This window comes from Egretta garzetta, unplaced genomic scaffold, assembly GCF_000687185.1.
Source record: "Egretta garzetta isolate BGI_Z169 unplaced genomic scaffold, ASM68718v1 scaffold341, whole genome shotgun sequence".
NCBI classification, from domain to species: Eukaryota; Metazoa; Chordata; class Aves; order Pelecaniformes; family Ardeidae; genus Egretta; species Egretta garzetta.
The window spans coordinates 105,191-129,870 of NW_009258546.1; the positions used below are offsets into that span (position 1 = coordinate 105,191).

Below are 24,680 nucleotides of genomic sequence, written 5' to 3' on the forward strand. Positions count from 1 at the left end.
GGGGACGGGGACCGAGCGAAGTTGGCTGTAAGATTCCCTCGCGTGTTTATCTTTGCCTTTTTTCCCCTTCTGTCAGCCGCCTCCGGCCGGAGCCAGTCCCACCTGCCATGTTAGTGTCTGAGAACCGGCAGCTCTTGAGGTTTGCGGAGGTATTTGAAAAATTGAAGCACTTGGCGGCTGGGGCCCTCTCTGCTCGCCGCCGCTGTGGGATTGGGCAACGAGTCGCTGTCGAAGCGGCTCGGCGTTAACGTCGCTGCCGTCTCTCCTTTATGGCTTTTGTGTTATGCAGGTTTAAAACTTGTAACTTGATGAGTACCGTAACTTCCTTTTTTTGCTACTAATAGGCACTAAATGCTGAAGAACTTGACCAAGCGAGTATCTGTCTTTTTTCTTGCAAAGTCATGATACTGTGCTCTGAAGGAAGAAAGCCGTTGCGATTAAGCTCTTGAACACGTACTGGCAGGTAGAATGCTGTTTTTGTGAACGACGCAGTTGACTCGCAAGTAGAAGCTACAATGTGAACATGATGGAGGGGGGAATGGTAGGGGGAACGGGACACGAGATCTGAAATACTGCACTTCTGTAAAAGGAGCCCGATGGTGGTTTTAGGCAACGGGCTTCTAAACTGCTGCTGCCATGGAGGGTTCCAAAATATTTAAGATACTCCACATGAGGGTGTTGGTGTGAGATTTGTCAGGTCCTAGAGAATATACTTTGTCCTTAGTAGCAGTTACCCCTCATGGAAGAGCACGGCTGGGATGTTTCACGACAAGGAGGGGAGCTAGTCTCAAGAGAAGGGGCTGGGTGCAGGGGTTTTTTTGTCAGTTTGAGCAGCTTTGAGTTCTGCACTTCTGGCTGAAAGTTTATTAGTATGACTGCTTACCTAAGGGGAACTCCTCTTTCTAGTGTCACAAGCAACTGGAGTAGATTTTAGCATGGTTATACGCTTTTGCTGACTTTATGCAACACAGTAATACCATAATAGATAATTTAGTAGCCAACTGATCCTATGCATTGCTGATAAGTTCTGTTAAGGGGCATGAGAAATGAGATGTTCCTTGCACATAAATCTTACTGAGGAGATTGTTCAGTGCTAGCTGCAGAGGCAGCCACTAGGCAGAAACAAACTTGAAGTATGAGTTTCTTATTAATATTGATTAGATAGTTGAACTGTAGCAAATTGAAATGCATTTTGCATGTTGTATGCATGTTTTGAGATGGCAGGTACTGTAACGCGAGAGTTCAGCAGATAACTCCTAGGTTGTGGTGAACTATCCTACTGAAAAATGGATTTATTTTTTTTTTTTTAGTTTCAACTTTGGGAGATCGGCTATATAGAAAAAAATAAGGCTTGCTAGTTATTACTATAAATATTAATGAGGAAAGAGGTACTTTATCTGGGGTGAGTTAGCACGGAAGCTATTCAAGCTTGCTTAGGAATTATTTTTCAGTAAGACGGAGCAATTTCAGTTTTGCATTGCCCTGCCCTGCCTATGTTAGATCTGCCCAAACTTGCTTTGGAAGTTGAGTCTTGCGCAGCGAGGCTCAGGAAGAACAAATAACCCCGAGCAGGAAATGCTGGAGGAGGAAGAAGAAGCTGGTGTACTAGCAGTATTTATCACTTTGCTTAATCTCTTTTCTGTCAACTGAATTGCAGAAATCCTCAACAGAGATGTCGCTTGTTCTTGTATGCCATGGTACAAAACCACATGCTTCGTAAGTTGGAGTTCAGTACCTAAAGATTAAATTCAGTGTTTTCCAGGACTTTTAAATGTAGGAAGCAATCTATATCCTGCGTTTATCAAAGGCACGGATTGTCCTGGGTTCTGAAAGAGCTTAATGTCGTGCTGATAGCAGGGCAAAACATCCTAGGTGCTGTCAGGTCAGGCAGACTTTGTTGTTGGTATGGTGGAGCATCGCAAGTGAAATTGTTTGAATTGTTGTGCTGAGCTTCTCTTACCACGTCACAGCTTTTAGCAGGTTACTAAGCAGTCTTGAAATAACTGACAGAAAATGTAAATGTTTTCATATCGAAATAAAATTGCCAGGATTGAAAAATAATTTGCACGTATCGGGAGCTATTTAATATCTGTTGTTTCCTCAGCAGGCTGTTCGGGTATCTAAATTTCCTAAACTGTCTCTTTCATACAATTAATGTACAGACATCTATTATTTCAAGTAGGGTGCGTGGTAGTCATAAACCAGGTAATTGGATAATTATGGACACCTTTTTGTTTATGAGAAACTGATAAGGTAATCTGACAAACAACATTCTGGAATTAGTACCAGCTGAAGCTGCCACTGCTGGCTCTGCTCTAATGCTGCCTTCTGTGGTGTGTCACCAAATACGTAGCTGTGGCTAATTGCTTCTAAAGCTCTTGTCCCGAATGCTGGCGTGGAGTGAAGCTGTGTAGCCTGGGAAGGTCAGAGAATGTGACTGTTGCCTTTTCATAACGATCATAAAGGGAAGAGGTTTTCGGACGGGAGCAGTGGGTATTAGTGGTACAGCAGTTTCAAGACAGGCTGTGTTAATAATACCAGTATCTGAAGAGAGTAACAGCGTGTGCATCTTGCTCAACTAGGTTTTTTGGGGTTTCTTGACGATGTTGTGAGTTTTCTTTAGAGCCTGCCTGAGGCTTGCTGAAGTATGGTGTGTATTAAACTACCTGCTTTACGTCTCCAGTGTTCTCAAATGGCAGCCAGAAACTTAAGGTGAAGGCAAAGTTGCTTGCACTGTTGCTTGCTGTACTTGCGTGACTTCAGAATAATTCATTTTTAAAAACTGGTAAAAGGGAGTGAATGAGACATTCCACTTCATAGAGCTGTATCTCAGTAGCAATCACTAGCAATCAAATTAGTTTAATTTTTATGGAGGGTTATAAAGACGGGGAAGCTGCTGATCCCTTTTTCTTGTACCTAGGGCACAAACTGCTGTCGTGCTGTTGACTTCCTGCAGATCCACGGGAAAATCCTGGAGATTTTCAGAGTTCTTGACAAAGCAGTGGTATTTATTAACCTGCTGCAGTTCAGTTCCAAGTTGGTTCTGCTCTTGCTTTCGTTATTTCTGGTGTTCTACAGTAGAGACAGATAAGATAGACGCATGGGTAGTGGCCAGTTGGTGGGATATTATCCAGTAGCCATGGGACCAGTGTATTTAGAAGCGCAGATATGGGTAATGGTAGTCTTCAGAGCCTTGTTTTGGTTTGGGTCTGAAGTTCACAGTGGCAATTAGTTAAAAAGAAAGAAAAATGCACAGCAGCGTGCAACTTCTCACAGTTCCTCAGTGCTTCGGTGTCTCTGTTTAATGGTTGTGATGCTGAATCGTGAGGAGATGCCCACATCGTGTTTGTGTTAGGTGGTAACTTCACTTCCTGAGTATGTGCAAGGCCCATGTTGTCTTTTTTTTCAGGTAGCATGACAAATGATACAGTTTGTTTTGCAGTAGTCTGACCTTTTCTACTCTTCTGTTGCTCTTTTTATCTGCTGGACAGGTGGATTATACACATGTATATTAGGACTCTGGACTGAGTGGGTATCTGCTTTCTGAGTATGTTAACTGATATTTTTTTGATTGTCCATAGCTCCAGAAAAGGTTACCAGCAATTTAACTGCTGTTTTGATAATCTTAACTTACCAGAGAAGGTATATTGTTTCCAGTCCACCTTTGTCTCTTTTGCTGACTGGGCTTTTGGAGTTCACTTCCACCTGTGGGCCAGGAGAGAAAAGAACAGTTTCTCTCCAGAGGCTGAAAGCTGTAGGAGTGCTTAGCCCATCCCTGATGCTGAAAATGTCTTCTCTAGTAAAGAAAAAAAAAAGAAAAGATACTAAGTGAAACAGGGAGAGAAATAACTTCACTTGTTAGTATATGAGACACCTCAGAAACCGTTTAATCAGCTTGTCTGTTGTTAAGTGTGTTTATAACGAGTGGCACAAAAATAGAAGCTTGTTTTGAAATTTGGCAAGGCAGAGGCATAGGAACGCAGGCGAAGTCAACGGGCTGTTCATAGGGGGTACCCCGTGTGGGTCCCTTGTTGGTTCCCAAAACTTGCTTTCAAGCAGGAGGACCGCTTGGGCTAACTTTCTGTCCAGAAAAGTGGAGCCCGTGGGTGGACACATTAGAATGGAAAACGCCAGCTAAAACTGTGAAGCAACTGTTAAGTAGGGCCTTACAGCGGAAAGCATCTGAAAAGGCAGGAGGTAGTTCTGCAGATCTCGCGTGTGTATACTTTTATGGATGCAACTTCTTTTTCCTGGCTGGTATCAACAGCTCATAGCCTAATAGCTTCTTACTACTGTTTGCAGGCAGTATCAAGTTTAATGCTGCTTTTTTTTTTTTTTCTTTGGTGAGCCCTAAAATTCTGTGACTAAAAATAAGTTTGTTGCAAAAAGTCGTTATTTGTTTCTCAAAGAACTTTGGCAGTAATGTCAGTGTTGTTTTTTCTAATCATTTCTCTGAGACTGTCCTAGTTAAAAACATCTAAATTCTTGTGTCCTTGAAGTTCCTTGCTTAATATCATCTTTGGGTGCATGAGCTGTAACCGCTGGTTAGGGTTGCTGGGGTTTTTTTACTTGGGTTTTGGGTTTTTTTTTGAGGTTTTGTAGTGTTTTGGTGGTTTTGGGTTTTGTTTGGGGGGGGTGGGTGGGTGTTCGTTTTTTTGAGAGCTTTATATACATGGTTGTCTTTATTTGCCAGGAATGACTGTTAAACTATCAGGTGTAATAAGATCGCCATTTTTTTATGCATAAAGGCTTGTGACAGCATCTCTTTTTGTCTCTGATAGGGTTTTGGTTGTGAGGTTAAAACTGTAGATGGAAGAACTTAATTACACACACAAGGAGCAGTGATGGTTGTCAGTGCACCTGGTTATCAGACTTCCTCCACATGCTGGAAAAAACCCAACAAATGTAAAACCTGTGCCTAATTAGGGAGCTAATCTGTATTCTTCAGAGAGGATCATCTCCTGCTATGCAGAGCAGTGAACCAGAGATCTTTAAAACACTAAAAGGGGAGAGCATTAGGCCAGGGCATGGTACATTATTTGTAGTTTCTCAAGCATGGACTAAATGGTCTTGTGAAGCAAGGCTCATCTAGAGTCACTACAGGTTGTGGAACGTTAAGTTTTTCATTTAACTGTAGCATTAGCTTTGAAGGGTTCATCACCACATCCCTTGACAGCTCTGACATGTGCATTACCAATACATCTGACAGATTGCTGGTACAGATTATATCTGGATCAAACCCTTTTTCTTCTCAAATTAGCTAGTATGGCTGTTAGTTCTGGTGGGGAAGAAGACATAAAGCAGTTAATCATTAATTCCGTGGAAACGTAATCTGATCTTCGTGACTCTGCCCCTCCAGCATTAATGCAATTGATGTTTTTTCTTCCATAGAGTTAATTTTTAGATGGATTAGCTCCTTGAACTTGTTTTGAATGTGTGGTACTCTATCTCACTGGTAACTAAGATGTTTTCTCATTATGAAGTTAGAGCTGATGTTACATTGAGACATAACAGTAGTTTGTGTAGACTTTTGTCCCCGATGTGCAATGAAAGTACAGTTGTTTCAGTTTTTCTATCTTTAAAACAACATTTTTGGATCGTGGCCCAAGGAAGTATTCTTCTGAATTGAAATATTCAAGGAATTTTTTCTGAATGGATTCTACTGTTGAGCAGAGTCTCCTCGCTTATTTCCAACTTCTGCCTTATCTGGGTATTAATGCTCCTTGAATTTTTTTTTTTTAATTAGTAATATTATTTAAAATTTTTTAGCAGAAATGACTGATATTGGGAGCTTGGTGCTTCTTATGCATAGGTGAGGGAGGGCATTTGTTTTGACAGGCCAGAAATAACCATACCAAGTGCTTGGATAGTGCTGCGTTACGTGGACATGCTTTAGACAAAGTAGTAAGTGCAGAAATTTTTTTGCCCATTTACCAGGCAGTGAGTTGGACTGGGACCTCTCTTCGTTTCCCCGAGCTTGGGTCACCTAAGCTGTAGTAATGGCCACATCTCTCCAAGTAATGGCCGGTTTCTTGCCTTGTGTATTGGAGGTGTGGTGCAGGAGTTTTGCAGTGCTGTACTGTGTTACTATTTCAGTGCACGAGCGTGAGTTGAAAGTATCATTCCCTACTATGGAAGCATCCCTGATGTGCTGACATAACAAGGGGTTAATGAAATTGGCAATTAGGAAACATTGCATTAAGAAAGAGTGACTCAGTCATTAATTGGTGGGCTGTGGATTTGAGAGAACATATTAATATGCTAACCTGGAAGGGGCACAGCAGTATTTACTGCGAAGTGTAAGTTTATGACCTGCTTATCACTTCATCCGGGTGACAGAACTTGTTCCCTGACTGTTGGAATTCACCTGTTTCATTTTCTGTCTTTCAGTGAGTACTGTGTAACCCGCTCGCTGCCCAAGATGGTGAAGCTGGATATACACACGCTGGCTCATCACCTCAAGCAGGAACGACTGTATGTAAACTCCGAAAAGCAACTTATTCAAAGGCTCAACGCAGATGTGTTGAAGACAGCTGAAAAGCTGTACCGCACAGCATGGATTTCCAAGCAGCAAAGGATTAACTTGGACAGACTGATCATAACAAGGTGACTCAGGGGTGTGGTGGTGGTCCTGGGGAGAACAAGCTCCTAAACTTCTGCAAATTGCAGCAAATCCATCAGATTTTTCACACTTAGTATCTGGAGTCCTGTGCTGTATTAATCGTAAAAAATAGCAAGGTTGTAAAATAAATCTCCACTAGGGAATCTGACTCACCTGAAACTTAGCTGTTGGCTGTTTAAGCTACTTTTTTTTTAATATGTGTTTGGTTTGCTTCTGTTCATAGTTTATAGGAACAGACTCTCCTTATTCCTGAACTTGCATTGTATGAACTATATGGGAAGGCTTTTTTCCTTGGTGGTAGTCTTGTTAATAGGTTGACCATGTGGCATCTTTTATGAAGTTTGTTTGCTTAGGAGTTACTTAAACTGTTCCGATGTTTTTCTTTAAAGTGCTGAAGCTTCCCCTGCTGAATGTTGCCAGCATGCTAAAATCTTGGAGGACACGCAGTTTGTGGATGGATATAAGCAGTTGGGATTTCAGGAGACTGCTTACGGAGAATTCCTAAACAGATTGAGAGAGAACCCTAGGCTTATTGCATCCTGTCTGGTTGCCGGAGAGAAGCTCAACCAGGACAACACTCAGAGTGTCATTCACACAGTCTTTACCTCCATTTATGGCAATTGCATCATGCAGGAGGATGAGAGCTACCTCCTCCAGGTCCTCCGTTACTTGATTGAATTTGAACTCAAGGAAAGTGACAACCCTAGGCGGCTGTTGAGACGAGGCACCTGTGCATTCAGCATCTTATTCAAACTTTTCTCTGAAGGACTCTTTTCTGCAAAACTTTTTCTTACTGCGACTTTACATGAGCCAATCATGCAGCTTCTGGTTGAAGATGAAGATCACCTGGAAACTGATCCGAACAAGTTAATTGAGAGATTCTCCCCAGTACAACAGGAAAAGTTATTTGGAGAGAAAGGCACAGAAAAGTTCAGGCAGAGAGTCCAAGAGATGGTTGACTCCAATGAGGCCAAGCTGGTGACCTTGGTGAACAAATTCATTGGCTATCTCAAACAAAATACTTACTGTTTTCCTCACAGCTTGAGATGGATTGTGTCACAAATGTACAAAACGCTCTCGTGTGTAGACAGGCTGGAGGTTGGGGAGGTCAGAGCAATGTGCACAGATCTTCTTCTCGCGTGTTTCATCTGTCCTGCAATTGTTAACCCAGAACAGTATGGGATAATTTCTGATGCTCCTATAAATGAGGTGGCAAGATTTAATCTGATGCAGGTATGATTCACTTTAAAGTAGTCTTAAAAAAAAGTATGAGACATGTTCTTGGCCTTTTTTTTCCACTAGAACTGATGCTACTAGAGTAAAGGTACTGTCCTTCCTACCTGCAAGAAGAATGCTAACAAAATATTTGTGTTATCCTTGCTGAAAAGGCATGCTCTGGGGTTTATGTTTGCTTAAAAGACTGACTTAAAAAAAATGGATAGCATGTGTTCCTTTATCTCTTAGAAGAGTTGCAAACGTGCTTTATAAAAGTTATTGTAAGGGATGGAAGCTAAAGTGTAAAAGTGACGGTAAGATGAATTCTGGCATGTGCGTAAACAGACGTTGTGCTGTTCTTGCTAATGTTAAATATTGTGCCGGATACTGCACAAAATAATTAAATACTTTGCTGAAAAGACCTTCCTGTCTGGCAGTAATGGCCACTGTTTCTGCTGGGTAGCTACCTACTGTTTTATTAGACTGTAGAGTATTCCCAAGCCCTCATGACAAATTTTTGTCTTTGTGCAAATACTCGGGCAATTTAATGATAGTGTGTAGAGGTGTAGTCTGAGGGTATTAAGTAACACTTACCTGACTGAGGTAATTCCCCACACAAATAAGAAAACCTACTTTTAAATGTTGTCTGTAAACTGGACAGCGAGTGATTCTCACAGTATAATCACTCCAGTGAGTTTTACTCACTAGACTGTTACTTGGCAGTGTTTTTCTAAAATACATTTTCCAAAATACATTAGCAATCCTCTCCTGTGTCCCTGCTTGTGTGTTGTAGCAGAGCTTGCAGTTGGTGACTCCTTTAAAATTGAGAGTTGTTTTGCAACTGGAGATTAATAAGGAATACACGCTCTGAAGCAAGGGTTAGCCCTCTTGCTTTTTTTTTCCCTCCAACACATTCTTAGTAAAATATATGCAGCCTTTTAAACTGTCTAGATTTAAGATGACCTAGATTCAGCCCTCAATTCTGACGTGTTGTAAAAACAAAGCATGCTTTGTTCCTGGGAAGGGGGGAAGTATGGATGCTCATAGCATACTGTGTGTGCAGATTTTCTTGTTAAATGCAACAACTGCTTTTTTCTAAAGCTTCTTGCCTTTTTTCTGCCCTGAAAGCAAGCACAGGACTCTATCCACTCAATCAGAAGTATTTCTCAGAGTATTAAATGGAAAAAAAAAATGAGAATGGAGGAGTTTTCTTAACTATATTTTTTTTATAATCGGGTCCATCATGACAATGTTTTGAAATGCTTATTCTTCATGCTTCTTTTTCATTTCAGGTTGGGAGACTTCTGCAGCAATTGGCAATGACAGGTTCTGAAGAAGGAGACCCACGTATGAAGAGCAACCTTGCTAAATTTGACAAAGTAAGAATCCGACTAAAAAAAACACTAAGGCTCGTGTGTATACTTCATCCTTCTGAAGTCTTTTTTTTCCAGACATTGCGAAGGACTTACTAAGCGTTCAGCTTCCAAGTTACGTGGACTCAAAAGCAGGTCAAATCCTGCACAAAGCTGGGAACAAAATCTTGAGTACTAGAATTAAGGGTCAGGCATTCTTGCTTCTCCTTTGACATAATACTTAAAATACAAAAAAGAAGTACAAGCAAGTTACCTTTTAAACTGAAATGCTGAATTACTGCCTGTGTTTTTTTTCTACTGAACCTAAAGAAAACACTTTGAGCTGAAGACAGCTTTATATGAAACCTGGTTTAACACCAAGTAATTTGTTAGTGCGAGTAACTTCTGTTCCTTTTTTGCGTAGTTTTGCTTTTTTGGTTCAGTTTTTCATTTGTTAGTATGAATCATCTGTAACAATACTGAAATGAGCTTCATCAGAGCGATGGTGAAACTAATGATCTTTGATATACTGTCATATGTTTAAAAAACTTGATTTGCTTGTGTAACTTCCAGGTTTCTGCTAATTATAATTGTTACAGAGTCCTCATGCAAAGTTACTCATTTATCATACAAGTAACATTCAATCAGATTAGAAAGTGACATTGTGTGTTGCTTCCTTGTTTCACTTTTAGTCTGTGCTCAGCAGATTCTTCAGGAAGGGGCAATTTAATTGCCATAAAACAGTTTAAATTTTTAAAAATTTGTAAGAAGACACTTAAGTAAGTAACACTTTTGAATGCAGAAAAGGAATGAAGGAAATGCTAAAACTAACTGCATGCTTTCCTTGCTTGCTCTTCAGTGTTTTTAATGATACATGGTATTTTATCCTAAGATTTTAAAAAGTAGGAAGCAAAACTTACATTATGTAAACTATTTAACTCTTGTTGTAACTTATGTTCTTTCCAAACACTAGGAAATGGTGTCTCATTTAAAACTTCTCTTTGCAGAGCTGTGTGGCTGCTTTCCTGGATGTAGTTATTGATGGGCGTGCAGTTGAAACTCCTCCGATGTCTTCTGTTAACCTTCTGGAGGGGTTGAGTAGAACCGTGGTTTACATGACATACAGCCAGCTAACTACTCTGGTAATATCTTAAGTTCTTAAAAAGAAGTAGTATAAACTTGTCCCCATGTGCTTACAGATAGGATAAACAAGGCTGATAATTTACGCTGCAATTCTTACCAACGCTAATTCTAAATTTTTAGGTTGGCTTTATGCGGAATGTAATGTCAAGCGATCAACTTAAGGAAGATCGGATGGCTTTGGAAAACTTGCTGGCAAACTTACCCCAGAACAAACCAGGGAAAAGCAGCAGCCTTGAAATGACTCCCTATAACACCCCACAACTTTCTCCTGCAACTACTCCAGCTAACAAAAAAAATCGACTACCAATAGGTGAGGACAGGAAGCAGACTTCTCGGTGGTTTCTGATACCTTGACACGTTTTCTGTGCCACTTTTTCAGTCATCTCTTAGGGTTACTTTGGCTATACCTTCAGTTCCTACTTTTTCTGTCTAGATGGTGAAGAACTTTCTTTTGCGTAGAAAGCTAGGTAAATTAATTACTTTCTGATGCAAGTATGGTGAGCTTCATCACTCTTGAACTTGAGAAAAACACTGGAGTGTCGATAGTCACGCTAGGGCAATGATAATAAAGGGAAAGTTTGAAGATGGGAAGCAGATCTAGGAGGGAGGATCGCTTAGGAAAGTGGTAAGATGGAAGCGATGACATTTAATTAGTGAGATAGAATAAATTTAAAAATTTTTGTGTCTCAGAGCAAATGTGGAGGAGGATGAAAAAGCAAGAGCAGAACTTTTAGAGTATGTGCTGAGAAGAGAAGCTTTTTTCTTTCTCCATTATTTGCCTAGTCTAATTTCAATTGATAGTATATTGTAATGCAATTTTGTGTTTATTGGGTTTTTGTCCTCTTTTTGAATAGGATTTCTGGGTCTTGAACTTTTCCATGTTAATAATATTTTCTCTTAAAATAGGAAGTGCAGTACTCTGCTTCAGTCATATTTACATGAGTATGACCGCATGGGATATTTTTGTTTGTTTCAGAGATTTGGTGTTAGTGTGTAACAGGATGAAAACGTGTAGAGCCGGATAAGTGGCAAAAAAACCCACAAAACCAACCCCAAAACAAACCTATCCCATGTTGTTTTAACTCTACTTCTGAATGGTTCTGGTCTTACACCTATGAAGTAGTGGCACAACAGCATTTTTTTTAATGGTGTAAAATAGGTTTTGCTCAAATTTTTTATTTCTTTTGTTTCATTTTAATGCTTTCGAAATCCAGGACAGCAATTGGCAGCCATTACTGCCTGGGATACTTCTGCTACCAATCTTTCAGCTCATATAACTCTAGTAACCCCTTTTGGTGGGTAATGCCCTCTTTCCATTCTTTTCTGTGAAACTTTTACTTCTAACACATGACTTAAGCATGCCTTTAGTTTACTTTGGCAATCAGTTGCATTTTCACTTTTCTTCATTGATTTCTATATGAAACTCATTCTGTATGTACGTGTAGTTTTTAAAACCACCTTACGTGCCTTTATATGATTATCAAAATTTGGCTGTGACTTCCACACACTCCCTGGATCAAATAAGAAATAACTGGTGTCATGCTGCCATGCTCAGAAATCTTAATTCCATGTGAGCATTTTTCCTTCCACAGTGCCAAACGTAGGAATATAAGGGTACTTGAAAAGACTAATAGTCACAAAATAATGAAAATAAACCACCTGATATAATTAAACAGTTGTAAACCACGGGAACCTAGACCTTTTTTTGTTGGTAACAAACATCTACATTTTCTCCGTAAATTTATTAATGGTCTTTTTGTGATTGGAATACACTGAATTTGTGTAGGCAAACAGGATGTAGTATACCATAAACATAGTGTAGTTTCTCTAAACGTTTATGTTGAAACTTTGGTTTTTCACAGTTCAGTACTCAAATTTAAACACTAGTTCCATCTCTCGAAGTCTAATAGGACTTTTCATTTTGTAAGTTTATTTACTATGCATATTATTATTTCAAAACATTGCCATTCTGTATTTCCATTGTATTGTCTTCTTTTCCTCCTTAAACGAGGAAAAGCTTTCTAATGGTGGTATTTCAAAATATTTTTTAGCAACTCGTAGCAGAAGTAGATCAAATATTCTAATGGATCAGCACGGAGATCATGAAGGATGCTCCCAGGAGACTATCCCAGAAGTTCAGCCGGAAGAAGTGCTGGTGATTTCTTTGGGGACAGGTCCACAGATTACTCCAGGAATGATGTCAGAAAATGAGGTATGTGAAAACTCTCACTTCTCAGGTATTTTGAAAAGTACATCCTCTGTGTTCTCTAATAGCAGAACAATGAAGGTGTGATATTAAGTTTGGGTAATAAATCCCGAATGGGAATTAAAATCGTTACTTCATTTTACTGAACTTGGGGGTTGTAGCTTTCAAATTTCCCTTTGTTTTCCTCACTTAATATATCTGCAAGGTGTGAAAAACAGTATATTAACACAGGAAAAATGAACCTGGCAGATTTATGAAGGGGCTTTGTCATCTAGCATGCTTAAGAGCAAACTTGGGCCATTGCTTCTGAGTCTGAAGAAGCAGATTTGGTTGTCTCTGCATGCTCTGTCCTTTGGATCAAGTGGCACAGGTGAATGACAGAATTGGAACACCGATCCTGACGTTTTTGGCAGCTCACACTTGAAATGTACAGGCCCAGCTTCTTGTGAGGGTGGAGCTGTGGTCAAGTTGCCATGAATACCTTTGGACTATGTTGCTTAGGGTGAGGCTTGTTTTACAGCCTTTTCTTTCAGCCAGCCATAGCGCAGCTTCTGTTCCATCTTTGCTGCCTTGCCTGATAGTTCGGGTTATCTCCTTTTGCAGCCTTGTAACGATCACTTTCCGTACTGTATTAGTCTGCTGGGATGATGAGGAGCTGGTGACTCTGTTATTATCAGGACTTGCCTTATGTTCACATCTTGGTTACCTTACATTCTCTCCAGGCTCTGACTTTGGAGATAGCTGTCTTTTTTTTCAAACAGAATGTTAGAAATTTGATTATGCCATGAACGTCTAGGGAAAAAAAAAATGTGTGTAATGTTTTGGTTACTTCTTAATTATCCAGAAAAATATATTATTTTAAGGAAGTCTTGTTTCTTTCCCCCTACTCTCCAGGTCTTAAATATGCAGCTTGCAGATGGCGGACAAGGAGATGTCCCTGTTGATGAAAACAAACTCCATGGTAAACCTGATAAAACCTTGCGCTTTTCCCTCTGCAGTGATAATCTGGAAGGAATATCTGAAGGTGAAGGGCTGCTTAAGTCTCGAAGAAGTTTTGTGTCTGTCCCCCCTGCCTTTTTTTTTTTCTTAACTACAAAAAGAACATCTGTTAAATACAGCATGTCATCTTTGCCATTTTGAAGGCTGTGCTTATTATTTTACCGTGAGCCTGTCTTTCAGCCATTCAAAAGAAAAAGTCTGGAGCTAAATTTTGATCTGCAAAGGCATAAGCTAGTCTGAGAACTAGAAAGAAAAAAACTAAGTGTATTCAGAAAAAGAAAACAAAATTTTTTTTTTTTTTAAATATAAGTGCAGTACTAATTATTAAGATAATCTAACTTGGCTCTAAACTTAGACTTCTCAAACTTATTTTTCCTCATGTTTTAATAGCCTATTACATATCTCCAGAACAGTTTCTGGACTATGGCCAACTCCTTTTTATGAACCTCAGACACAACAAAGCACATGTTTCTTTGTGGGTTGAAGAGGTTTGTTCAAATTACTCAGCATGCACTGTTTTGTGTAACTTCCCTAATTTAGTTTTTGCACTCTCTCTCCTCAAAGTAAGAAAACAAATTCATGGACAATTAAACAAATCAATAGCAAAGATGTTATTGACTCTTTAGTTACAGTTAAGTACAGTAATGGTGAGATTCCAGCTGTTTCTGGTAATGTATTTGTAGATTATTGTCATTAGTACAGTCCTCTGAGCATGGGAAGTACAAATTGCAGTGCAGGTGAAGTATCAATAGAATAGGGATCAAGAGTAGAGCAAATGCATGCTTTGTTCATCAACTCAGTGTTTTATATTGGAACGGCTACTTCATTTCTTTTCATCTTTGTAGTTAATTGTGTCCTGGATTGTTAATGCTTTATATTTAGGGCCTGTTATTCAAATTAGATTCACAGTAAAATCTGTTTTCGCAGGTCCTTCAAATCGCTCCAACTCTGTGTCATCTTTGGATTTAGAAGGGGAGTCTGTGTCAGAGCTTGGCGCGGGCCCCTCTGGGAGCAACGGCGTTGAAGCTCTGCAGCTGTTAGAGCACGAACAAGGCAGGTGCAAATTCTCTGATACGAGTGCCTGAGGTGCTGTAGGTGGTAAAGCCAAAGTTCTGTGGGAAGAGGTCGAAAAATCGAATAGTTCAGGAAAAAAAATAAGTAAAAGTTTTCCTTCTGCAATTGCTCTTGCATTTATTTATGGGTTTGGGTTTTTTTCCTAGAAATATTTGTTGTAGTCCATTGTTAGGAGAAGGAAATTGCATGGGACTTTGAGGCTTCAGTTCTTTATAGGAAACTGCTTGTCAAGTTTTGCTTGATACCAGGTTTTTCCCCTCAAGAGAATAGGGTGATCTGGATTGGAGGAGTCTTAAAGCATCTGGCCAGATTCCTGTTTTATATTAATATTTGTCAAATGCTGGAACAGTTTGTCCAAAGAGGTTGTGGTGTCTCAACTTTGGAGATACTCAAAACATGACTGGACATGACCATGAGCAACCTGCTGTAATTGACCCTGTTTTGAGCAGGGGGGTTGGACTTGAATGATCTCTGGAGGCCCCAGCTTTTCTGTGATAAGTTCTTCCTACAGGAATTATATTGGTTTCTTGATAGTGTGCTAAATTTTATTCATTTTGTCTGTCAATTTGGTTATTAGGTCACCATGTATAGTTTAAGATTTTTCTTCTTATGTCTCAAATGTTAAAAATAGGGTTTTTTTCAGGCAACAACTCTTGAATAGTACAGACCTTACTTTAAAACACTGTCTTGACAGAATTAGAGGGCTGTTTTGTTTGTTTGTTTTTTCCTATTTTCAATCAGAAGTAATTGGAGAAGCCCTTTAAAAAAATGAGAACTCTTTATTTTTACATAGCCACAACTCAGGATAATCTTGATGACAAGCTCCGTAAATTTGAAATCCGTGATATGATGGGCTTGACTGATGACAGAGATATATCAGAAACTGTGAGTGAAACGTGGAGTACAGATGTCTTGGGAAGTGACTTCGATCCAAATATTGACGAAGATCGTTTGCAAGAAATAGCAGGTAACTTGGTGGTGCATCTGGTATGTTAAAATGCTTCATGCTTGCTCTGAAATAGTGAGGCTGCGGAGCCTTCCTCCTCCCTAAATAGGTGTGTTTTCATTGATTAAACTGGAGCTTTTCTGTAGGAGGATTTTGTGTGCATGAGCTCTGTTGTGTTTGGTTGCTCATTTCTGTCTTTTCAACATTGTCTTTCATGACTTACTTTATTAAGGGCACTTAAAATGTGTTCTTATTTTTCTCTCTTATTAGAGCTATTTTCAGGACGCCTATATCTAGCTATATGCTTCGGCTTTACTTTTGCAGGTGCAGCTGCAGAGAACATGCTAGGCAGCTTGCTGTGTTTACCAGGTTCAGGATCCGTGTTGCTTGATCCCTGCACAGGTTCAACCATATCAGAAACCACAAGTGAGGCCTGGAGTGTGGAAGTATTACCAAGTGATTCAGGTCAGAATTGTGCAGTTTTTGCTTATTTCTTTAGCATGCATCAAGACTCTTCCAGAGGCATATAATGCAAAGCAACAACCTCTTTCTCTCTTTCTTTGGGAAATTATTGCCCTAGGGTTAACTTAGTGTTTGTGAATACTTCCAGTATTAAAAGGACAAACTGTTCCTAGGCAGAGAGATGATGGAAAGCATTTTGAGAGAGTTATTGTTACTTAAGAAATCACAGTTTGCTCTGGTTGATGATGATTTGACTGCATACTGTTGTCTCTAAGAAATACAGTACTTAAAAGGGTAAAAACTTCCTCTAATGCCCGTACAGCTAGAGCATTTGCTATCTGTGCAGAGTCCTGCCTTCTCTATAGGGAGAAAACTCTTGCTAAAGTGGTTGAATTAGCTTAGAACTGAATATACTAAATCAACACATACCTCCATTCCCCTGTATTAAGGGAGCGTGGCATTGAGTGATGATTTTTTTTTTCTGTTCTCTACTCTCCATTGTTTCCCTTTTGTAGAGGCCCCAGACTTAAAACAGGAGGAAAGGCTACAAGAACTGGAAAGCTGTTCTGGGCTGGGTAGCACATCTGATGACACAGATGTAAGGGAGGTCAGTTCTCGACCCAGTACACCGGGCCTCAGCGTTGTATCAGGTGTGTTTAATTGCTTGGAAAAGACTGCTGTATTAGAACATGATCAGTATCTGCTTTGCTGTACTTGCTTTAGTTATGTGTAATTTCACTCACAAAATAACTTTTTGCACTCATTCTGGAATTTTCAAAGCAGTAATTCTTTGCTCATCTTACAGAAGAAATAAAAAAGGCAGCAGACCATCGAATACTCTGCGCTACAATAGCAATGGTGTTGATTTGGAAGAAACTCCTAACTTTCTTGCATTTAGTTTATATTTTTATTTAAGTAAATCAGCATATATCTACGTCAGTTCTTAGTTTTCTGCAAAATACTTAGCAGAGTGAAGCATCTTCCTAACGCCAGTTGTCAAAGTATTCATTGTAAGAACAGTTGAAGATGTAGAGCAGAAATAAAATATTATTTTAGGAGTACAGAAATTCAGAACGAAATGTCTCTAGGTGCTTCTGTGAGTTAGGACTTGATTATTGGAGTGTTCACCAGACATTTTAACAGCTTCAGGATTTTCCTTCCTTTTTTCTCTGAAAGACTATTACAGATTCTTCTTTTGTTATGTGTAAGGTATTAGTGCAACATCTGAAGATATCCCCAATAAGATTGAGGATCTCAGGTCCGAATGTAGCTCCGACTTTGGGGGAAAAGATTCTGTGACAAGTCCTGACATGGATGAAACAGCCCACGGTAAGTTAGTTACTTATCTATAAATGCAAATCAGACTCTCTGATAACTGAGGTCTCACAACATTGCTTAAAACGACATTTGTAGAATCCTTAAATTTTACAGTTTCTCTCAATTTCAAAATTCTGGTGGCTAAGCTTATAACTTTCCTCCTTTGTTAGCACTGTATTTGTTTGACAAAGGGACTCATGTATTTCACAGTACTAGAGCTTGAGTACTAGATCTAAGATCACCTTTTCTTAATTTGGTTTGATTAAATTGACTGTCCTCTTGCACTTTGGAATTGGTCTACTCCTCAAGATCTCCCCACTTTTTGTGATGTAATTCTTTGGTCGTTTCAGCATACTCCAGAGATCTTTCCGTATAAGAATATCTTTAAAAATATTTTGCAATGGAAGTTTGTAGACTTTTGTTGCTGAGGGCTGTTTTTCCAATGTCCCTTATGCTGCAGGTAGTTCTTGTTGCAGTGCTAACTTTTTTTTTTTTTTTTCCTGTGTTTCAGGAGCCAGTCAGTTGACATCGCCTCCTTCTCAGACAGATTCTTTGCTTGCACTGTTTGACCCTCTGTCATCAAATGAGGGTGAGTTGTAAAGAATAAGCCTTTTGTAAAAAAAAATAAAAAAAAAAATAGGCATTTTCAATGCTTCTATGTTAGTATCAACTAATTTGGAAGAATCTTAAAAGAAATGTGTGTGGCTTCTTTTATGCTTATGACCCCAGGTGTATCAGCTGTAGTAAGGCCTAAAGTACACTATGCAAGACCCTCTCATCCACCACCAGATCCACCGATCCTGGAAGGAGCTATGGGAGGTAATGAGGCCCGATTACCAAACTTTGGGTCTCATGCTTTAATTCCAACTGATTTAGAAGCATTCAAGCAGAGGCATTCTTATCCAGAGAGGCTAGTCCGCAGTAGGAGTTCAGATATAGTATCATCAGTTCGGAGACCTATGAGTGATCCTGGGTGGAACAGACGTCCTGGTAATGAGGAGAGGGAGCTTCCTATGCCGACCACCAACGCTGGAGCGGCTGTTCTGGTGGCTGCATCTCAGTCGTCATCTTCGTCTCCTAGTAAAGACTCCTCTAGGGGAGAGGTAAGGCTTCTGTTTATATATATATATTTTTTGTTTGTTTGTTTGTTTGTTTTCTGGCATGCCCACTTTACTTATGCATCTAATTCCAGAAAACTGGTATTAAATGTGTTTAGCCAAGGAATTACACTCTTGTTACCTTTTAAACACTGCCCAATAATGTTTTACAAGCTAAAGCTACAGATGTTCAGGGTGGCTTAAATGAAACTGGCTTCTCTTAAATTTACTGGATGAGCTTTACTAGATTTGGTGGGACTTCAGAAATAGATTTGTTGTAGTGTTTAAATTTAAAATGCTGCAGCACCCTGGAAAGTAATTTTCTTTAAAAAAGAAAGAAGTGAAATCTAAGGGTTTTTGTGTCTTTGGTTTTGTATTTATAGGCTGCCCTCTTCAGGAGGGATATTTCTAGGTGAATCTGCTGTGGCTTTCTGTGCTCTGCTGTAGTTCTCTTTTTACAGTCGATGTAGCATAACCTGATGTTGAGGAGAAGTTTTGTCTTTATACTTGATATGGTAGATGCTCAAATGTAGACTCTGCCTTTCTGCAGATTGAAGAACGAAAAGACAGTGATGATGAGAAGTCTGACAGAAACAAGCCCTGGTGGAGGAAACGGTTTGTGTCTGCCATGCCCAAAGGTAAGATTGTGTCCGTCTGGTTTTGGTACTTTAGTAAGAGTGCATGCTGCCTTTATTATATCTTTTAGTCACTTTTACGGAAAGCTTTTACAGTTCTGCTGAGAAAAGCTGACCAGACTGACGTAGATTTGTTACAGAGCAATAGCTGTCCTGTTTAATTTTGAGAAATAAAGGATCCTTATTTATAGAATTGCAAGTGTTGAAGTAAAGAGAGAATTCTTGAAATGCAAAATATGCAGTACCTATAAAGAGGTGTGTAAGCTGAAATGAATTTGGTTAGACATTGTGTTATCTTAATCATTCCGTAACCTTGGAATCCTTATGTGAGGCCAGATATTTTGTACTTATATGGTATTAATTCATTGCCGCTTCACTGAGAACTAGTCTTAATTCTCTATGAGTGGTAGTGTGCTAGTTGAAGGATATTGATAACATAGGATATCTCTCGTAACACAGCATGAGTGGAAATTAGACTTTGGACATTTACAAAGTAAAGCTTGTTCAAGGTGATATTTGGCTTTCTGTTGTGAATAATGACAACTGGGGATGGAACAATGCGTGCAATATTAGATACTCTTCCCTTTTTTAAAAACAGGCTTTCAGTTAGAAAAGAACCAATGTAACCCTTGCAGTTTGTGTGTGACTTTAGATAATGACACAGTATTTTAATACCACTTTCTTTGCTTCTCCATTGCACAATGTGCCATCTTTGCATCTTCTCCCTGAACTTACTACGGGGGAAGGAGTTGGCAGAACAGATTGATGTCATTATGACCAATTTTTGAGTTAGGACTTTTGGCTAAACTAAGGTATAAATAAATATGCAAATAAAAATGGGAAGCTACCTGACTCCCTTTCCTAGTAATTGCCTAGAGTGTACTGTACCTGGAAGGCAAAACTGTTCTGCCTGGCTCATGGTAGCATGTCTGTTAAAGGCAGAGCTTATTACGTATGATGACAGTACCTCATAGATAGGCTTATGCTTTCACTGAAATTTATTTGATGACAAACTTCTGCATTAGCCACTTTCTTGAAGTTTTTTCAATCTGGCCATTATCTCAGATTGATAAGGTACCTTGCGTTTTCAGCTCCTATTCCATTTAGAAAGAAGGAAAAACAAGAAAAAGACAAAGATGACATGGTGCCTGACAGATACTCAACACTTCAAGGTATGTGAATAATATCATCATAGTAATTTTCTTTCATAATATGCCCTCTAGAGCTCCAGAGTGCCCACCAAGTGTCTATTTACAGAAAGGTATATGCTATTGTAGTTAATGTTCACAACTGGGTTTCTGAATAAGAAAGTGGATAAAGACTTCTTGCCTTGAAGACTGTTTTTAAATTGTCATGCTGCTGTCAATATGTATAGTACTGCATTCTTGACTCAAGTCCTTCCCCTTCCCCCCCCCCCCCCCCATTATAACACTCATGTCCTTATCATAGCTGAGCTGTAAGGATAGCTGCAGACACATTCCTGTAATAATTACTTAAGTGCTAAATTAAACATGATTTGAACCTGGATGTTTAGTTTTCTGTTTGCCTAATCATTTCTAGAAGTCTTCAAATATACAAGAACCATTTGTGTATACAGTATAAACATGCTAAGGATCTGGCTTTATTTGTTTGCTTTCATTGTATGTTTTTTTTTGTTGCTTTTGCTTCAGACTTGATAGATCTGTTTGAATTGTGGCTACATGGAACATAAGCAGCTATTTGTTTGATGTGGCTAAAAACAGAATCCAAATGTCTAGGTCTAAATTCTTGGATTTGCTTTCAGTTGGCACAGTACAAGGTAAATTGCTGTTGTTTTCAACGGTCTTTTCAGATGATCCCAGCCCAAGGCTCAGTGCACAGGCGCAAGCTGCGGAGGACATTCTGGACAAATACAGGAATGCAATTAAGCGAACCAGTCCTAGTGAAGGAGCCATAGTAAACTATGACAGTGCAGGTAAGAACCTGGCTTTTATAATCGTCACCAACATAGTTTCTCCTCCTTAAAGACAAAACCACTTCAGTATTCTAGACAAACGTTAGTACTAACAGCTGAACAATGTGAGCCCTAAATCAGGAACATTTGTCAAATGATCTGTGGGACAGTCCCTCTGAGACTGGGAATTAAATCTGTATTCCTAAGGACAGCTCTTTCATATTGCCATCGAGGTGGGTGGTTAATAGCACATCTCTTACCAGTTTTTTGGTTTGATTTGTTTTTTAATGGATACTGAAGAATTATATTGCCTTCCAGAACTGAATCAGACTTGTAGGTTGAATATTTTTTTTAATACACTTTTTCACTTATTCAGAACAAGTTGGTTTATTTGCTGTCTCCATTCTGCCTCCCCCGACCTTTGAATAACAAAAAGAAAACAGAGAATATTAGTCTAGTTTCTTCTTCTGACTCCTCTCTTCAAGTGTAATGTTGGCTTTTTCATTTCCATAGAGACTATTGGGGATGGTGAGAGTATGCACGACTCTCCGCGGGATGAGGCTTTGCAAAACATGTCTGCAGATGATCTACCAGACTCTGCAAGTCAAGTAGCACAGCCACAAAGTTCTGCTTTCTCCTACAGGTAAATATATTTCCAGGTTTAATTTTACCCACAAAGTAGAACTGAAGCCATGTGATTGGTTCCCACAAAAATCTTAATATGGAATAACTGTAAACTTCTATATGCTTTTAGTTTTAAGCATCTCAAACGGTCATATTTCTACTGGTGAAGGGGGGATACTGTAACCTGAGAGGACAGAGCAGTTCAGTGTTAGGAAAATTCCTTTGAAACTGTTCTAGGTGCTGTGTCAGAAGAACTGATATTGCAAAGTCTTGACAACATTGGTGTATTAAAATTGTGTTAAATATCTTCTAGGCAGTATTTAACAAATAAACAAAAAGTAAAGACTGCTTATTGAAGAAGCAGACCTTGCAGCAACTTTGTTAAGAAAATATTTTTTCCTCTTTAAGGGATGCGAAGAAGAAATTGAGGTTGGCTCTTTGTTCAGCAGATTCTGTTGCCTTCCCGATGTTGACACATTCAACAAGGAATGGTCTACCAGATCACACAGACCCTGAAGGTAGATGGTTTTATGCATACAAATATTTTGTATTGTATGTGCTGCTTCTTTTCCCCCATCTAATGGCACTTGCCCTGCACCATTTATGGTAACTTCTGTTTGGCATAGATAGAGAAGGCATAGGCTGCCTTTTGCCCCCTAAAATGTTTTCTTTCTTACTTCACAAACAAACCTGCCAACTTAATCTAGTCTAACTTTTTTGCAATGAAGTATCTCGGATGTAGTGCAGGCAGAGCCTGAAGCTGTAGAGTGGACTCCCAAAACACATGTGCTGTTGGGAGTTGTGCTACAGTGTTAATAGAGTAACTTGAATGATTTACTGAGTCCTTACATCGACTTAGCATATGTGTCTTGTGTTTGCATCCCTCCGTTCTTTCTAGCTTTATCTGCAGGTGGGTGAATTTGTCACCTTAACTGGTCCTCTTCACATTTCAGAATGGTTCTAAATACTAAATTAGACAGTGATATGAAAACTTACCCCTTCGTATCGGGAAAATTCAGAAAGACTTACTAAATTGTTCTTAAAATAACATTTTTTACATAATGTACAGAAATATTTTTTTAAACTGTTAGTGTTTCCCATATTCAAAACCAATTTTTTTGTCATCATGCCTGCGTTTCTTTTCCTTAACAATTTTTCTTTGTTCTTTATTAGATAATGAAATTGTGTGCTTCTTGAAAGTTCAGCTAGCTGAAGCTATTAACCTCCAAGACAAGAACTTGATGGCCCAGCTGCAAGAGACAATGCGATGTGTAAGCCGCTTTGATAACAGGACCTGTCGAAAGCTGCTGGCATCTATTGCGGAGGACTACAGGTAGTTCATTCAGTATCTTATTATTAATGGGTTTCCAAACGCATATGTTTATTCACCAGCAGATTGGGAAGATCCCTTTTCGGTTTAAATTGTACTTTACCAGATTGGGTTATTACATATCTGCTTCCCCACAAAATGATGGAATCGTTTCGCCTATCTGCAAATGGCTTAAAAAAGCTTGGGCCTGAAGTCAGTTCAGATAGTAATAAACTCAGGTTAAATCAATTGTGAATTCAGTCAGAGAAATCTGTATAAGATGGAACTTCCTAACTCAGGTGTTACTTTTGTTTTAAAAACAACAGGTTGAAGATTCCTCTTGCACTACGACTTAACAGTTTATAAAACTATTAGCCTCTATCTTTATTATGAATCTAATATAAAGCACTCCTTGTTTTAGGAAAAGAGCTCCATATATCGCTTATTTAACTCGATGTCGCCAAGGCCTGCAAACGACACAAGCACACTTGGAGAGGCTGTTGCAAAGAGTTCTGCGAGACAAAGAAGTGGCCAACAGATACTTCACTACAGTATGTGTGAGGTTACTGCTAGAGAGCAAAGAAAAGAAAATAAGGGAGTTTATTCAAGGTAAGATTAATGCAGACTGTGGAATATTTATATTCCTTTACTCCATGTTTGGGTGCTGGCTTGGGTTAATGTTTTAAAGTACAACTTCTGATCTGAGGAGCAGATTCCTAAAACAGTTTTCATTTCAGCTGGTGAGTTAATGGCTCAAGTAGACAGATTACCATGACTTAACAGTATGTTGTGGCAGCTGAGCCATGGTAGCTGTCTGCATTTTTCACGGACGAAGAGAACAAAGGTCATTTGACCTCACTTGGCCTAAAAAGTTACGATAAATTGTATTACCTAGCATCTACCCCATGGAAGAAGCGTGAACACTATTAATTATTTTAGATCTACTGATAAATGATAAATTAAGTTGCAGCGTTCAGTCCTCAGTACAGAAGCTGTGGTTGTACCTTGGAAGATATGGGGAATAGTAGCAGTATGAATCTAATTAACCAAAGATTCAAAAATATCATAGCATAAGGGATATCGGCACCAGGAAGACAACTCTGTTAAAACAGAGTCACTTAAAACAAACTATTTCTATGTTCCCTATGCACATACCTGACTTAATGAAGCATGTAAGAAATTTGGAGTCAGTTCTTGCTCCTGGAGCATATAATGCTGTGCATTAAATGTGCCTGAATAGGCTGGAATTAGTATGAGAATTTACGTCTACTGGGATTAAATTTCTGGTAATAAGATTCAGCGACCCAGGAAGGAGTTAAAGCCCTTTCATTGGACAGGAAGGAGACGCTATTTCTGGATGATCTAAAAGAGAAATTGGCAACTGTGGCGTTTAGGCTGCTGGCAGATGTGAGTGGCAGTCGTCTTCTGGTGCAGAGTGCTATAAATATGAAGCCGACGAATGGCCATGCTGCATTAATTTGGCTGCATCGCTCATTCTGTGTTTTGTAGATAAATATGAATGTTGCAACTGTGCATACTTAATAAAGGTAGGGGGAGGAAACAGTACACGTGGGTTTTCTTTATATCCTCCTCCCCGTCCTTTCAGCCTCTGACAACTTAGCGTGCGCTGGTTCCTACCAGCCACTGTAGTAGTGATTGTTCTGGGTGTTTTCTCTGTGGGTGGCTGGCAAGGCAGCACAAGAACTGGTACTGCAAAGGAAAGGATTAACACAGTATCAAGTAGAG

At 39.3% G+C, this 24,680-nt stretch overlaps 1 protein-coding gene across 2 annotated transcripts in view; it reads left to right on the plus strand.

Annotated features, from left to right (window-relative positions):
• The first annotated feature begins 98 nt into the window (after window positions 1–98).
• Window positions 99–24,680, plus strand: part of GAPVD1 (GTPase activating protein and VPS9 domains 1) — a 30,962-nt gene continuing 6,380 nt past the window's right edge. Inside the window, exons 1-22 of one of the 2 annotated variants that reach the window (XM_009647364.2) lie at window positions 99–149; window positions 6,391–6,606; window positions 7,012–7,855; window positions 9,130–9,216; window positions 10,197–10,331; window positions 10,453–10,642; window positions 12,384–12,544; window positions 13,433–13,562; window positions 14,465–14,590; window positions 15,405–15,578; window positions 15,882–16,022; window positions 16,535–16,669; window positions 17,229–17,348; window positions 17,848–17,925; window positions 18,066–18,439; window positions 18,984–19,071; window positions 20,160–20,240; window positions 20,900–21,022; window positions 21,515–21,644; window positions 22,034–22,143; window positions 22,799–22,958; window positions 23,356–23,543. In XM_009647364.2, coding sequence (XP_009645659.1) covers window positions 6,422–6,606; window positions 7,012–7,855; window positions 9,130–9,216; window positions 10,197–10,331; window positions 10,453–10,642; window positions 12,384–12,544; window positions 13,433–13,562; window positions 14,465–14,590; window positions 15,405–15,578; window positions 15,882–16,022; window positions 16,535–16,669; window positions 17,229–17,348; window positions 17,848–17,925; window positions 18,066–18,439; window positions 18,984–19,071; window positions 20,160–20,240; window positions 20,900–21,022; window positions 21,515–21,644; window positions 22,034–22,143; window positions 22,799–22,958; window positions 23,356–23,543 — 3,760 coding nt within the window. In that variant the 5' untranslated portion in view covers window positions 99–149; window positions 6,391–6,421. Of the gene's footprint in view, window positions 150–392; window positions 464–6,390; window positions 6,607–7,011; window positions 7,856–9,129; window positions 9,217–10,196; window positions 10,332–10,452; window positions 10,643–12,383; window positions 12,545–13,432; window positions 13,563–14,464; window positions 14,591–15,404; window positions 15,579–15,881; window positions 16,023–16,534; window positions 16,670–17,228; window positions 17,349–17,847; window positions 17,926–18,065; window positions 18,440–18,983; window positions 19,072–20,159; window positions 20,241–20,899; window positions 21,023–21,514; window positions 21,645–22,033; window positions 22,144–22,798; window positions 22,959–23,355; window positions 23,544–24,680 lie in introns of those variants that run through there. The other variant, XM_035903139.1, reaches the window with a different exon arrangement.